The sequence below is a fragment of the Postia placenta genome (genome assembly GCF_002117355.1).
Source record: "Postia placenta MAD-698-R-SB12 unplaced genomic scaffold POSPLAscaffold_17, whole genome shotgun sequence".
NCBI classification, from domain to species: Eukaryota; Fungi; Basidiomycota; class Agaricomycetes; order Polyporales; family Adustoporiaceae; genus Rhodonia; species Rhodonia placenta.
This window is the reverse complement of record NW_020169848.1, coordinates 449,095-463,426: the sequence shown is the minus strand read 5'-3', so window position 1 is coordinate 463,426 and position 14,332 is coordinate 449,095. Positions and strand designations below refer to the sequence as shown.

The 14,332-nt window shown below is 56.0% G+C and overlaps 4 protein-coding genes across 4 annotated transcripts; 1 reads left to right on the top strand and 3 right to left on the bottom strand.

Annotated features, from left to right (window-relative positions):
* Positions 1–1,649: 1,649 nt before the first annotated feature.
* POSPLADRAFT_1071595 (hypothetical protein) lies at positions 1,650–5,022 on the top strand (the record flags this gene model as incomplete). The annotated part of the gene is made up of 6 exons (XM_024482454.1): positions 1,650–1,679; positions 1,854–2,504; positions 2,560–3,192; positions 3,247–3,364; positions 3,418–3,905; positions 3,958–5,022. The coding sequence occupies 6 exons, from the start codon at positions 1,650–1,652 to the stop codon at positions 4,933–4,935; spliced, it is 2,898 nt and encodes a 965-aa protein (XP_024334471.1). The 3' UTR covers positions 4,936–5,022.
* Positions 5,023–7,254: 2,232 nt separating this feature from the next.
* On the bottom strand, positions 7,255–8,180 carry POSPLADRAFT_1124934 (hypothetical protein; the record flags this gene model as incomplete). Its single annotated transcript, XM_024483550.1, has 3 exons — positions 7,255–7,673; positions 7,746–7,862; positions 8,102–8,180. Coding segments are annotated over 3 exons (615 nt in total), but the record flags the coding sequence as incomplete, so codon positions are not given.
* An 809-nt stretch (positions 8,181–8,989) lies between these two features.
* POSPLADRAFT_1155691 (hypothetical protein) lies at positions 8,990–10,640 on the bottom strand (the record flags this gene model as incomplete). Its single annotated transcript, XM_024486971.1, has 3 exons — positions 8,990–9,037; positions 10,305–10,328; positions 10,560–10,640. 3 exons carry the CDS (start codon positions 10,638–10,640, stop codon positions 8,990–8,992), a joined length of 153 nt encoding a protein of 50 aa, XP_024334469.1.
* Positions 10,641–12,365: 1,725 nt separating this feature from the next.
* On the bottom strand, positions 12,366–13,984 carry POSPLADRAFT_1155653 (hypothetical protein; the record flags this gene model as incomplete). The annotated part of the gene is made up of 8 exons (XM_024486963.1): positions 12,366–12,588; positions 12,641–12,855; positions 12,927–13,114; positions 13,170–13,263; positions 13,317–13,420; positions 13,481–13,524; positions 13,574–13,632; positions 13,688–13,984. The coding sequence occupies 8 exons, from the start codon at positions 13,982–13,984 to the stop codon at positions 12,366–12,368; spliced, it is 1,224 nt and encodes a 407-aa protein (XP_024334468.1).
* Between the last annotated feature and the right edge of the window lie 348 nt (positions 13,985–14,332).

Sequence of the window (14,332 nt, the reverse complement as noted above, 5' to 3'; positions counted from 1 at the left end):
ACCAATGTTTGTCAACCCGTTTTTAAGGCTACGCCATAGATTTAGCCTTGCGTAATGCCCGCCAACTACTAAGCAGAATGCCGGTGTTCAGCGTTCCTAAGGATATTTCAGATTCAGGTGTGCTCGCAGGCTTCTGCTTGATGTATGCAATGTCTTAGATTGCATGACAGTGTTGGAAGAAGAGTCACTCTGCAGCCGCTTATCATCTATGCAATTTAACGAGTTGCCGCTCATTGCTCAACAGCAAAGTAGTGAGTATTACCTTGTAAGTCACTAAATGCGTTCTCACCATCTGTTCCATGCAGTATCTGAGCGGGTCCAGCCCTCTGATTTGGCGCCCCAAGCCCAGCTACTGTCTCAGTCAGATTTTAATCCGACGACACCTGTGTCGCCTCCTGTCGTTGAGGCGCCAATTCCTGCTCTTCGTATCGTTAAAAAGGCGTGGAAGATTCATGGTCGTGGCGACTCCACCACCAGCACAGCGTCCTCAATGTCGACTTCGGATTCTAGCTCCAGCATTGGTGGCGGGAAGACTGGCAGCATAAATTCACGCAGAATAAGCATGAGCACCAGCCACCCTGAGGTCCGCAGCCGGAGAAATACGGTCACTTCTCTGAAGCCGGAACCTCAGTCAGCAAATGAATCTGGCTCGTCGATTGCTGATACAGCGGCTCCGCCGCGCGCTCCTAGGACCATCATTCGTGGCGTGCAGCGGCCGCCTGTTGGTGCAGAAATCTCAAGTTCAGGTGTAATCCTCCCATCAGCTAGCGGTCAAGCAGGTGCTGGAGTACGGATAGCTGTATCAGGGAAGGCGCGAGCGACTTCTGTCAATACGGGGGACGCTCGAGGCCGATTTGCGGGAGTGCAGCGGCCGAACCTGCAGCAAGGGCAGAGGGCGCCCTCTGGACCTGCTGCGGCTTCTATGGTGGCACAGAAGACGCACAAGTTGACTAACGCTAGTGGCACCGCCACCGCCACATCTGGAACGAGCATAGGTCGCATGCCTTCGACAACAATGCTCAGGGCAGGTGTAGCCACTCGTGGCGTGACTAGCCTCAAGGCTCCAGCCCGCCTTACATCCGGGGCTGGAAGTTCATCCGGATCTGCGTTGCCCAGACCGGCCTCGCGCCTGCCTGCTCCCGGCACCTTGACCGGTGGCTTGAGACCAAAGGAGTCTAAGCCATCTCTGACTGGTGTTAGGGCCCCCAGCGGCGGCGCCCGCCGAGCCTTCTGAGGGGCGCGGGTCATTGATTTCGAATATGTTTTAAGAGAAAATATGGTTTGTCGCATGATTTCGTTTTGCTGTGGCTGCATGCAATATCTCATTTTGTTACACCAATTACACCCGACGTACCCACGCATATGTCTCAATCGAGCCTCAGATATATCAGCATTAGCTCATCGTACCCCGTATGGCCCCGCTATCCTCGCATCATGTTGTTTGCATTGTCGTAGTTCTATAGTGACTCGTAAGTGCCCCTGGAATGAAGTTGCCCATTTACGTCCTAGACTCGATCGCGCACCAAGGACGTGCTAAGCGTCGCTCATGACGATGGCATGCTTCTACGGGTGTCTATGTCACTTTCTTCGAGCCACCCGCTTACATTTCACGGGCTCATGAGCCTCGTGGAACACATTTTATCGCCACAATGGATGTGGCTTTGACACGTGTGGAGACGGTGTGTGGCGTTGTGGTAACCAAGCGCGATCACATGATGAATCGCGACCAAAGCTAGCACATTTGGCTTACGTAAACAATACGTTAAACGGGTTCCGCTGGCGACGAGCCACATCTGAATTCCCCCCTTCAATCCCCACTTTTTCTGCGAGTAGATGCAACAAAGATGGAACAGGTGAGCAAGCTGAACACATCTGCGTCCGCCTCTGACACCGCGCAGTCAACATACGGACGCAATCGGCAGTCAATTGCCGACATGGAAGACGAATTGTACAGCATATTTGAAGATCACCCGCAATCACATACCAATGACAATGGAGAACCCGTCATTCCAGGTGACGCGCTCGTGGACGTTCTGCGGGCCTTCTCGAGCAACCATGACTCCGTGGAACTCATGACGCGCGAGGAGGAAACGCAGATGATCAATCTCATCGAAAGCAACCCTGGGCTCGCGGTTACCCCTCAAGTTCTCCTGCAGTTCATCGCAATGCGAACGACCCTCAGTCCCCACCAAAGCCCACAGGGCTCTCCCCCGCCCGACAACTTTGACCTCGATCACCGTGGAAGGTCGGAGGAGCGTGACTGGGACGAGGATCATTCGCGTTCGTCCAGCAGAGATTCTACAGGAACCTCCGTGTGGAGACCGTCTTCGCGCGGACCGCCGGTGCCACCCAAGACACCCACGAATCACGACTCGCCGTTCGACACGTCGCGTCGGCAGCGCTCTACACCGCTCAGCAACGCGGCTCCTTCGAGCTGGTCGCGTCGGCCACCACCATCCCGGCGGAAGAGTACCTCACGCAGCCGCGCTTCCAGTGACTCAGAGGTGCGTTCCTTCGCACTACTTACGCCTATTCATACTCATGCATATATGTACTCAGTCTACAGGTCCTCCGACTGCGTACGGACGCACACCGGGACGGAAGCGCGCGCCTTCAAACCCATCTGCTCCCAGCTCACCGATAAGTTCCCCGAATATGGGCACCATCTCGCGGCCGCATTCCCGCGCGCAATCTCAGCCCCAAGGATACTTCCAGTCAATGGATAGCTTCTCGGGCGACTTCTCGCGCAGTTTTTCGCCAGAGCATGAGATTGACTACCGTGGCCAAGCGCGATCTAACGGAGGCCTGATGTCCCCACCGCCGTCCGACCTCGATTCTTCGTTCGATGACGACCAGCACTTTGAGCAGAGTGTCAATTCCCTCCCAATGCCTCGCGCGTCGCGCTCTGGGTCGGACCCAGGCTCGGATAGCGAAGATGACACAATGACGGGGCTCGTGATGGACAGGTCCGCTGCATCGTCGACTGTGTCGCTTGACGTGCTAGAGCGCGTGGACGCGTTGCAGCGCATTAACACGGATCTGGGACGCAAGCTGCTCGAGGCAGAGCGAACATTGCAGAACAGACTTGCGGACCACGAACAAGAGCTTGAGGATATGCAAGGTCGACTCGAGGAAGTTAGAAGTGAGCTGAGTGCTACTAAACGAGAGGAGAAAGAACTCCGAGCCAAGGAGGTACGATTTACGTATTGTGGCGTGTTGAATAAAGGATGTTCATATTTTCCACAGCGCACCAACCAGAACCAAATCTCGGCATTGGAGTCAGAGATTGCAATGTTGCAGAAGAGCTTGGACACTGCGCGAGCGTCGTACACGAGCCTGCAGAAGCAGTATCAGGAACAATGCGGTAGGTAATATGACATCATAAAGCTTGTCACGTCCTCACGTTGCATTGTGTAGCTGAGTCGGAGAGGTATCGCAACGCACTCCGTCGAAGGGACGAAGAAGTTAAGGACCTCCACGACATGAGTGCCTTGCAAGCAGTCGAGACGAGCAAATGGGCACGCGAACAGCAGTCCTACGAAGAGCGCATCCTGTTCTTCGAGAACGAGCTAGCCGTTGCCCAACAAGCACACGCCCAGCTGGAGGAGCAGAAGCAAGAGAACCTGATGCTGAAAGAGACGATTGACCGGATGCGCTTCGATATGGACGAGATGCGCAACAGCGCATCAAGCAATCACGGCTCGCAAGGCACTTCGAGCGCACATGGAAGTGTGAGCAAGAGCTTGGGTGCTGAGCTTCTTAGTCAATTGCAGAAGGATAGTAAATGGGACATGGACGATGAGGAAGAGGAGGAAGAGGTTTCCACTCAGCTGGATGTGGAGGAAGAGGAAGAGGAAACTGAAGGTGAAGACGTCGTCGAGACCATCATCACGCGGACAAAGCGGGTGCGTTTTCTATTCTTAGTCTCGCTCGATACACTGTTGACCATCGCCATAGAAAGTGGCTAGTCGCGCTAAGCGTCTGGAAACCATCAAGGTCGAGGAAATCAAGGAGTACTCTGACACCGCCACACAATATGAAGCTGGAGAATTCACGGCCTCATTCGCCATGCAGACTGATCCAGAGCCGAGGGTCCTCACAGGTTCGCTTAGTGTGCAGACCGAGGAACCAACGGTCGCGTCTGTGGAGATCCAGGCAGAGCTCGAGCCCGAGCCAGAAGTGGAGGCGAAGGTCACTGCCAATGCGGAGATCCAGACTGACGAGCCTGAACTATCTGTGTCATCCTCCTCGCAATCTGAAGATGACGATGAGACTCTCGCCTCGTCCTCATCAACCCTTATCCCACCCACACCTAAGGCACATCCCGAGGACCTTCATCCGCACCCTCACGATCTCCCACCAGACTACAACGATGTGGCCGAACAAGATCGTGATGCGCTGGCCATCCGTGTGGCGAACGAGACCCTCAAGAAGTGGCACAAAGGTCTCAAGCTGCCCATTGAGCCTATTGTTGGCGGCGTCTCTGTAGATGCCATCGAAGACTGGAAGGCACTCAAGGAGGAGCTTGGCGTCGAGTGCTCGGCCATCGACCGCATTGTCGAGGAGTCCGCCAAGACAGGCCTTCCCCGTACTCCCAAAGAAGGCGAGCACCCGCGTCGTCGCCGCAGTCGGTTCTACAACATCTACAACACCTACTTCTACGGCGATCCCGAGGGCGGGTCGTACATGCCAACCAGCCAGTTCCTGTTCTGCATTGGTGCCTCGGCTGCCGTCGCATTCGTTGTGGGCCAAGCTATGGCGCCCCAATACGTCGTGCCAGGTGGTGCGACATACTACGACCGCGCCGCTTGGTCAAGCTTCAACTCTATTCAGGCCTCTGGTGAGGGTTTCGGGAGCGATGGCGCCGCTGTCTGGAGCTTCCTCGGGAAGCTTGGAGGCGGAGCTGCTAGAACTCTTCGGGGCTGGCCAACATAGTTGGCCGTCTTGTGTATTTTGTATTATGTTGTCATGCGTATTTCATGCATATTTATCTTGATCACTGACTATGCATTTCTTTCGCTCATTACATACCTCCCTTACTTTGCCCTTATGTTATACCTTTCACTTCCCTTGCAACATATGCTATGGCGCTGATGATACCACGATACCCATACTGTGTTCATGTCAGGAAATGTGTGTATGTTACAACGGGATGTATAACGAGCATGGATATGGGCTGCTGTTGCCGGCGGCGGCGATCAGGCTAATTCTACGAAAGTGAAAATCGAATGGGAAAGTGATGGAGAATATAAGTGACAAGATGATGGGTGATGATGGGTGAAGAGGTAGAGAAATGGGTGTGAGGGGGGTACATACATAAGTAGGAGGGGAGTTGTCTAGCTAGGAGAGAAAAGCAACCTAAGGGGAATACTCCTGTCCATGTCTAGCGATAAACAAGGTCCGTCACCCAAATACAGACAGCATATCATGTACAGATCATCGCCCGTCCTCTATGCGCGCGCTCTGGGTTCGGCGGGGGCGATCTGTCCGCAGCGGACGCAGACGGCCGGCGCGTCCGAACCTCTAAACGAACATGTTCCTCGTCTTCACTTTCTTCGTCTTCGTCCTGGTACATTTGACTCGTGCTGGGTTGCAGCTCGACGTCGTCTTCGCACGATACCCCAGACGAATGCGAGCCGTCAGGGCCGAAAATGCTCGAGGCGTCGTCGAACTCGTCGCTGCCGTACGATCTGACCCGATCGATGCTGAGCTCGCCCTCGTTGTAAGACACTTGTGCAAGAGGGCTCGTCGTCCGCGGGCCTCGCTGGCGGGCTAGCGCTGCCGCGTCTTGGGTCGCTGGATCGGCTGCGCTTGCCGCCTCACCGCCGTCATTACGTTGCAGGATAGCGTGTGCGGCAGATAATGCGCGCGGTGCCACCAGCGCGGCAGGTAGCTCTTCATATGAGTTGTTTGAAGAGACTGTACTGAGGAGGCCAGAAGATATGGGGCTCGCTGCCACCCCACCAGCGCCGAGGAATAGTGTCGCGTCGTCTAACGCATCGTCGCCGCGCTCCCCTGAGTACAGACTGGTCATGTCCTCAGATGGCCGCGCATAGTCTCCTACCTCTCCCCAGCTAGCCGCACGCATCGCAAGGGTCAGCGGGCCGCTTGCTGTACTCTGACGAGAAGGCGCAACGACATTGAACGCGTCCTCGCTCCTTCTGGACATGCGGCCGCGCTTTCCGATGCTTGCCCTCCGCCCAACAGACACTGATGACGCGTTAGGGTCCTGGCTCGTAGACTTGCCCTTCCATGGCGCTCGGATCCATGAGAGCGACAGGCGGCTCCGCGGGCGCTCGTCTGGGCTCTGCGTGCCCGAGCCCTCGCCGCTGGGCGTCGAGGCCAGGCTGAATGCGCCGGGAGACGGCTGAGGCGAGCTAACGCGTGACGGCTTCGCGGGCACTTCGAGCGTCATGCCGGGTAACCTGGACGGAAAAGACCCGCGCCTCGGCTTCGGTGCAGAACCCTGTATGGATGATGCCATCGCAGTGCTAGCTGAGCCGTCGTTCCATAGCGCCCATACGTCTGGTTCTCTCTGCTGGCGGCTCACGTCCGTGGTCGACTTGTTCCGCGCGCCGTCGACGCGCTGCGTGGAGCGCTGCTTGACCCTCTTCTTCTCACCCTTCTCGTACGGATCCCGGCTCCGCTGTTCCTCCCGCGACCCGTGATATTGTCTACCAGCGCTGGCGGACGTGCGGTGCCGCGATATGCGCATGTTGGGCGCCGACTGCACGCCGAACTTGTTTTCCTCCTCCTCCTCAGCGTCACGGTTCGAACTGGAACCCCAGAACGAGCGCTGCGGCTTGACGTTCCGCCAGACGTTCCGCAGGCCAGACTGTATGTTCTCGACCACGCGCGAGCGCCCCTTTTTGCGGGAATTTGGCGATGAATATCGGAAGCGCACGGACGACATGGCGGAGCTCGTCTCGTCTGCAGTCGGCACCAATGGCGTATCCCGATCCAGCTGCGTTTCATGCAACCATGCCTGAGGATTCTCAATATCACGGATGATCCACGGGTGTCTCTGTCAGAGCCATGAGTCCTGTGTATACGCATACATAAGGCTAAAATACCCACCTTCACCTCGTCCAAGGTGATTCGCTTGCGCGCGTCTTTCTCAAGCAGACCTTCAAGGAGCTTCACCACGAGATACCCGTCCGTTTCCTCGCCTCTCCTCTGGGGCCGTTGATATCTTCCGCCAGTGGGCAGAGAATCTACACCCATTTCTGGTTCAACGGACCAGTCGTTGCGTCGTATAACCTGGTAGATCTCCCAAGTAGTATCCGCGTGGAATGGCAAATTGCCGAAGAGCAGTCCATACAGCGTCACTCCAAATGCCCAGACGTCGATTGCTTTCGTGATTGGAGGCTTGCGCCGTTGGGCGAGGTGCAATGTACTTGACGACGACGACGCTGCAGCAATATCTGCTGTGTCACTGACAATCTCGGGTGCAAGAAACATGGGCGTGCCAGCAGTCTTGGATAGGTCAGAGTCGTCCATAAGGATAGGGTCCGTATCGCCTGACGGAACTATGCCGGCGCCTGCAGCAGCAAGCCGTTGCGCATAAGAGAAATGTGAGACACCAAAGTCGGTGATCTTAACAGTCCGCCGGTCAGAGGTCCATAGGAGGTTGGCGGGCTTAATGTCCCGGTGAATAATACCTTGGTGGTGTACTAGAGAGGGGATTATAGTGGGGACACTAGCAGCTGAGCGGCCTGGTCCAAGAGACGGCGATCACTACTCACAATACTCAAGACCAAGGATGACATCACGGCATATGCGCCTTGTTTGGTCGACACGTAAGACGGGCTCGTGGGTTGAGGTACGCCACTTCAGTTCGCCTCCGCCGAGGTATTCCATCACTGTAGTAGATGGCAAGCGTCAGGACATAGCGAAAACATACAGAGACCGAGAGGGGCATTGCAGAATAGGCTAGCCTCGACTATACTGCTACCAACCTGTCTCCAGTAAGGGGACGGCTGTGGGCAGGTGCGGACGGCAGCGCATGGCAACCAGAAGTGCCAGTGGATAGCACTCGGAAGGATGCATGAGCTTGGCGAGCGGTGTGCAACGCATCGGCATGAATAGTGTGCAGACGTACCCATAAATATGCGCTCATTCAGGTTGTCGTCGATCACCTCAAGCAAGCGCACAACGTGCGGATGACAACACTTCTTCATAATCGCAATCTCCTTGCGAATCTTGTGCTCGGTGCTGCCGAGTTGGTCGGTAAGGGGGAGGTGTGGGGAACTGGGCAGGTTGCGCTTTCGTAGCATGCTCAGCTTATCTACCTTGGGGTTCTTACGCTTGACGGCCTTGATGGCCTGCAACGGGTTGGAGTGCGTACATATACAGAGTGTGGTGAGGAGCGCGGCACATAGACGCATACATGGACACTTACCACCTCTATACCACCACTCGATGTGTCCCGCGCCAGGAAGACGTCTCCGTGCTGCCCCCTACCGACACGGTGGTCAAATTCATACTGGTTTATCATCTTGCGGAAGTATGTGTGGATCTCATGTGTCATGACGACCTCGCTGGCAGGGTCGGGGATGTTGTGACGAAGCGACAGGATGTCCTGTTCGCGTGCACCAGCCCGCCGCGCGGTGCGCTGGCGAGAGTGAGAGGGGCCAGGGTCGCCGTCTGCCATAGATAGTTCTCGCTGGCGGGACCAGCGGGGGAGGGGGGACTAGGGGAGGGGGAGAAGGAGGAAAGGGACGACGGCGAGGGGGCTATAGGGCAGATGATTTCCGTGGAGTGCTATGTGAGAGACATGGGCGCTTATTCTACTAGTATGTCCCCGCGTAGGCGCTCAAGATCGCAAGGCCAGATTGAGCAGTCGCCCATCTCGTCATTTCGGCCTCAATGCCCAAAATATGCATACACAGGCTGCTACAATCACACTACACAGTTACGACAAATACAGCTATCGATGGCGGCGAATTTCCCACTTCATAACCCGTCGATTGGTCCAGGTGAGCAGATCTCAGCGAGCACACGTGCATTTGTCCTCCTCCTTGACGTCCTTCATCACCTGTTTAGGCGCGGAGAGCATGAGCATGAGTGTCCATCATGAGAATGTAGCGAGCCACCAGTCAACTTGTACGTCACCATCAACTCCGAGGGCGAACAATGGAGACACGAATTTGAGCGTCGCGTACGTGTTCCCACTGTTCTGGGTCCTCATCACTTTCCAACTTCAGGAAATCTTCACAACCAGATCGGAAACTCCTTGCCACTTTTTGTCTCGTACCCAGATGCACCACCGCCGCGGAAGCGGGTGATTGGTGGGTCTGGGTACGAGAGCACTGCCGCTGGTCTTGGGTGTATATCCCGCAGCCGATGCAACTCGGATGTGTGCCTGAGGAGACTAGACCCAGATGCTCTTCGTTATACCCTCTGCCGCATTGTGGAGAACGCCGGGGCTGGCCTGAGGCTCAGGACAAACAGGCGCTAGGCGCTCGCCACAGCAAACGCAGCGCCAACCCCGCGACGGCGATCGCATCGCAGCCTTGATACAATCCGAGCAACGGAACTGAATCTGCCTTCAACGGCGCATGAGGGGCCCTTCGCGGTGCGCAGGGTTGTCCCTTCGAACCAAAAGGCTCCGCCGATAACTACGCATGGGGCGCTGTTGGTGGTGTTGGTGGAGAGACGCCAGGCCCATGGCGGCCCAGCCGCGCGGATCCTGGCCTAGCTCAATCACACCTTTCCCAATACAGATATAATATTTTCTCAGTCCGGCCTTCACCCATGTGCGTTTGACTTTGGAGCGGAAGGCGCGCCAGCAGCTTCGTGGATGCGTCTCGCAGACCTCAACGCGCCCATCATAGTCAGACTAACATCGGAACAAGCGTAAGCAGCGCTTCGTCACTTGTTCCGGGCAGAGCACCTCGTAAAGACGACGTGCATAAACCCCTCCAGGGAAGGGGGAAACACATAGTCGCAGTCCGGATGGTCAGATTCAACGGCCACAGATCTGATGCCATGGCCTTCCTGCGACAGATGACACACACTTGGCCTAGCCCGAAATCAAGCAAACAATTTGTCGTGAAGGCAAACACGCCGTCGATATCGAAGCCGTGAGCTTCCCCGCCGTGCAATACGGCGACAGCACCGAGGGCGATGCGAACAGAGCAGAGAAGCTCGCTTACAGCTCATGGCGGCAACATGCACACTAGATTAAACACAAGCGACTCCATTGAGTCCCCTGCCTGGCCAGATCGCGCGACTAGCCGAAATGAAATCACCAAGCCCGAGGGTGGCAAATGAGCCATCAAGCAAATAGAGTGCACGCTCACCTGTTCGACGTGTGCCCCGCACCCCTGTAACAACCACACGTAAAGTCAGCGTCCAGCCCACATGCGCAGCTCGCAGGAGAAGGCGGAAAACAGACTCGAAGCATAGAAGACTCGGAACATGGCTCCCCGGCATCCTTCGCGGTATCCAAAGATCACGCGTATGATCCGCGGGGAGGGCGAGACCGAGGAGGAGGAGGGGGATTCCGAGACAAAATTGGCTGCAGCGGACGTCGTATACGTAACATGATCGCGTACCTTCCAGGTCGTCTTGCCACATTTGTCGCACTTCACCTTGAAGCAGGCGTTGACGGGGGTGACTTGCTCGGATGCGGCCATGATCTGTAGGTTGCGCAAGCGACGCAGGAAAAGATGAGCATCACCAATGCGGCTGATGCGACACGCTCAGTGTCCTGATATACCTTTCTATGCTGAACAGAAGTGGTCGGGCGTGGCTCGGGCTGTGTTCGGTGTTCGTAAGGAGATGCACAACGCGTGAGGCATCGCCAGATAGGGGGCATGGGTGACAAATAGTGAGGCTCGCATCCTGGGAGCTCGGCGGCGGTGGACTCACTGTATCTGTGGACTATATGCGTGGCTCGTCAGTGACACTCGCTGTTACGCAACCCGAGCGGTCCTCGCGTACCTCTTGCAACGATCTCGAAGATGGCGGCGGGAAGGCGGTCACGGATGTGCCCTGAACGTCCCGGCCCACGAGTCACGTCCGGATACGATCACGTGTCATACGTCTCGTGTCTCGACGCGATGGCCGTGTCCTTTGCCTCCGAGCTATCTCCGAACCATCTTCTCGGTGGCAGTCAGAATGTTCTCTCAGCAAGCGTACATCCGCAGAGCGGTGGTGCTCAACACCAGCTCCTGCCCCGGCAACCAGACGAAGCGCTGCAGACATGCGGTAGGCTTGAGAGCGATCCTGATCTTACGGCGCTCGCTCCCACTGTTCGGCGCCCATGTCGCAGTGATAGAGGTCGCCAGTCATATCCCATGTCGCGGAAAGCACTTTCCCCTTGCAGCCTCCTGTGCGACCCTGCAGCGCTTCGATGAGCCGACGGGATAGCCTCTGATTGCACGCCAGATTCGCCGCTGTAGCGCGTCCAACCAATGCTCGACCGCGTGCGCGTATGATGAGGCCGTGCCCACATGCGCAGCGCTAGCCCGAGATCATCGATCATCTAAGGTGGGGAAGCGGGGGCTCAACATGTGCTCGACGTGCTCGCCTGATTAATGCTCGCCTCCGCGCCCAACCAGGCTCGGATGTATTTGGTGGATAGCTTCACCTAGCACACGGTGAGACCAAGCGAGAGGAGGCTATAACTGACAGGTACTAGAGATATGGGGCTGTGGGGCAAAGTAGCGCAAAATGGAGTGTCGGCCGACACCAAGGGGAGGGAGGCTCTCGTAGGAGACAAGCTCTAGAATCGCTGTGGCTGACTCTATAGTCAATTCAAAGAACACCGCAAGTACTTGGAATAGCCACGTTCACACAAGCTGCAGCTGCCAGAGTGAGAGTGCGACATCGGTTGATGGAAGATATCTTTGCACCATGCCCGGCTGTGCTCGGAGGTTTCACCCAGCACACGACGAGACTAAGCAAAAGGTAGCTGACAGGCACTGGGTCCGCGGAGTCGTATCAGCCACTGATAGAGCTCGAGGTAAAGTAGTGTGACAGTATGCGTGCGTGCCTACCGCTATGTGCTAAATCCTGGAAATCGTCATACCCAGCAAGCCTGTAACCTCTGTGCGCCGTGCGTCGCAGCTGCACTTCCGCAGAGCGATCGAACTTGGATAAGCCCAAGAGCACAATCAATCCGTGGAACAGCCGCGCCAGACAGTGCTCCACACGCCTATATTCGTGAGGCTTAGTCGAGCCTGCCAGGACCTGTAGTTAAAACGACTGACATTAGCACACAATCAATGAATTAGCCTGATCAACAGGTCCAGGCTATCGATCTACACACGTGGACAGCACTCGCGACCTAAACACGCCACTGACTTGGAACCCAGCTCACACCTCGAACAGCTCCCGTAGCTCTGCCCCACCTACGTTTAGACCCCGCGCGTCTTCCGCTCGTCCAGGATGACCTCGCGCAGGCGCCGCAGCGCCTCGTCGACCTGTTCTGGGGATAGGGTGCTGAACGACGCGCGCACGAACGCCGTCGTGCGCCCGTTAGGGTAAAACACCGTCCCTGGAAGCGCGAGCACGCCGTGCTCGAGCGCTTTCGTGCGGATGAGGCTCGCCGAGTCGTCATCTCCACCGAGTAGCTTGAACCTGCGAACTGCACAGTCAACGCTTGTTGATTGTACGGTCAATTCAAGGAGACACGTACCAGAAGAACATGCCTGCCTCTGGCGTGGCCCACTCCGCGAGGCCGGCGAGATGGCGCTGCATAGCAGCCTCGAACACGTCTCTCTTTGCGCGATAGAAGGCGGCCACGTTTGCGGTATGCGACGCAAAGCCCTCGTAGCCCCAGGCCTTAACTACCTTCAATGCGAGCGCCTGCCCGAGGGATGAGGGCTGTAGATTTGTCACAGTGCTCTGTGGGTCATAAAGCATGGCAAGCGAGCTTGTCAGTTCTAATACTTTGTGTGCACGGAGGATGTACAGACGTGTTGATCCATAGCTTGCAAAATACTCTCGGGTCCCGAAGCAAAGCCAACACGAATACCTGACGACAGGATTTTGGAGAAACTATCGAAGCGGACAACCCTGCCCACTTCAGATTGCGAGCGCTCCAGGGCGAAGTACGAGGGGGGACGGTTGGGAGGGCCGAAATACAAGTTATAATAGGGGTCGTCTGATAACTTGCAAAGTCAGGTTGCGCCCACGGCGCGCATGAGTAAGATGTATACCTTCGAAGATGAGGAAATCATGCTCTCTGCTCAATTTGAGCACTTCGAGACGGCGGTCTAATGTTGCAGTCGTTCCTGCCGGATTGCAGCCATACTACTGCTCATCAGACTGATACATGCAACTCGCAGAAATCAGCTGGGACATACTGGGACAGTATACAGCACTTTGGGTTTCGATTTAGACTTCGGCCAATTCTCAAGGATCGAGCGGAGAGAACTTGACTGGATACCGTGGGTATCCGTCTCTACCTCTTCGCGCAATGAGTTGATCAAGCAAGCAGATCAGTTAAGGGCACAGTGGATGATCTTACCAATGTGTTCACATCCAACTAATCCTAGTATTGCGATTGTTCCTCTTAATAAGGGGTTAAGGCAGAAGTTGATGATTGCATTTGGACACGCACGCGTATGCAGGTGCTTCCACGAGCACAGCATCTCCTGGATTTAACAAGGCACTTGCAGCCTAATCCACACATAAACAAGATAGCGCGAAGAATTGCGGACTGCATATACTCCACCTTGAAGATGAGATCCTGCGACCCGGCCCCGACGCTGACCGTCCAGCCTTCGCCCTTATACCGGTTGTGCTGGAATTCCTGAAGACCAAACACCCACTCGCGAAGCTCAGGTAGGCCATTTGTGGGCGTGTACTGCAGGCCATGTTGCAGCTCATCGGGCGTCAGCTCCATCTTCACGTCCTCGCCAGCAGCAGGGTCACGCATAGTGAACTGGAGCGATGTGATTGGGAACGTCTCTGCATTAGGTTTTCCCGCAAGCAGAGAAATCAAGCCGGGACGATTCTCGAGCGGGAACATGGCCCTGACTGCAGCACACGAGGATCATCACGTCACTTCACACCCAGATCTATGATATACACTCACTTCCATCCTCTGGTATACGTTTGGCTGCCTCTGACAGCCGCGCTTCGTAGAACGCAGCAGGAAGGATGTTCAGAGTTTCCGAGCGGGCCATTGCTATCCCAAGAGAGTCGTCGAGGAGATAGGAGCTCCGTCGGAGTGTGTCGTGGATGCGAGAGGCCAGGGCAGATGAATATGTACGAGCCAGTGTTGCCTTTTAATCCCATGGCATATCGGAAACACTTTACGCGAATTCGAGTCATACAGATAGAAACACGCCCCATGGTTTGGCATTGCAAACTCATC